The 1,233-nt window shown below is 50.4% G+C and overlaps 1 protein-coding gene across 1 annotated transcript; it reads left to right on the top strand.

Annotated features, from left to right (window-relative positions):
• The first annotated feature begins 528 nt into the window (after positions 1–528).
• LOC121972514 (LOB domain-containing protein 12-like) lies at positions 529–1,194 on the top strand. Its single transcript, XM_042524175.1, has one exon. It carries the CDS (start codon positions 529–531, stop codon positions 1,192–1,194), a length of 666 nt encoding a protein of 221 aa, XP_042380109.1.
• The last annotated feature ends 39 nt before the right edge of the window (positions 1,195–1,233 follow it).

Below are 1,233 nucleotides of genomic sequence, written 5' to 3'. Positions count from 1 at the left end.
TCGAACTCTAAAGAGGAATCATGGGAAAGGGATCGGTGTAGCTGTGATCTTGGTTAGAGGCCGTTGCGAATTCTACTATTCCAATTCCAATAAATAAAATTAATCATTTAAAATTTTTATTAGAATGAATCTAGTAATTAAGTTAATAATATTAATAATTTGATTAATAATAATTAGTTAATGATATGTAAAATAAATAAATTTAAATATACAAAATTTATTTAAGAATTTTTAGAATTTAAAATAGATTTTATATAGAATTTTTAGGGGATAATTCTGTTAAAATTTAATTAAATCATATATAAATTGAAATTTTATTGATTAATTAACCGCCTTCCTCTCTTCGCAAGCGCGCCCACCAAACCCTTTCTCCGCCGCTTTTCACCTCTCCTGCACGCTACGCCGCCGCCGCCGCCGCCGCCGCCGCCGCCGCCGCCGCCGCCGCCGCCGCCGCCGTGAGCTGTCGCCGGAGAAGACGTTACCGCGGCCGTGAGCTGTCGCTGGAGAGGACGCTTCCGCTGCCGTGACATGGACCAGCAGAAGGAGGAGGCGGCGGGATGTGCGGCGTGCAATCATATGCGCCGCAGATGTCCGCCGAATTGTATATTCGCGCCGTATTTTCCGGTGACGAGCCGGTCGTTCGACTACGTCTATCACGTCTACGGGTGCAGCAATGTCGGGAAGATTCTACAGAGCTTACCGGTCGAACAGCGGAAGAGGGCGGCGGAGTCGCTGGTGTTCGAGGCGGAGGCTCGCATCCGTGATCCTGTGCTTGGATGCGTCGGCTACATTTATCTACTACAGCAGCACCTCGCTCAGATCGACCGCGACATTCAGGAGGCCGAGACCCAGATTTCCGCCGCCGGCTATCGGCCACCGGCAATGTCACCACCGCTAGAGCAGCATTATTGGCACCCGATGCCTCAGTTGGCGGCGATGACGGCGCCGCCATATCATGAGCAGCTAGAGGAATTGCTGCTGGTTACAGGCGCCGCCACTTATCCATCGATTCCTAAGACAGAGCCGATTCCGCAGATGCCTCTGCCTCCACAAGATGACCGGTTGGCGATGACAGCCGCCGAGCACGAGGACTTCCTCAGCGATATCCCTTCGACGCCGCTGTGGCAGGATGAAATGAAGGACGCTGAAGTTCGGTATTTCGCCGCCGACATCGAGGACCTCCTCAGCAGCTAGATTTCCTGCGTTGAACCCCTCAATGCCACAAACATTATT

This window comes from Zingiber officinale, chromosome 4A, assembly GCF_018446385.1.
Source record: "Zingiber officinale cultivar Zhangliang chromosome 4A, Zo_v1.1, whole genome shotgun sequence".
NCBI classification, from domain to species: domain Eukaryota; kingdom Viridiplantae; phylum Streptophyta; class Magnoliopsida; order Zingiberales; family Zingiberaceae; genus Zingiber; species Zingiber officinale.
The sequence above is the reverse complement of the archived record's forward strand: the minus strand, read 5'-3'. Positions and strand labels throughout refer to the sequence as shown.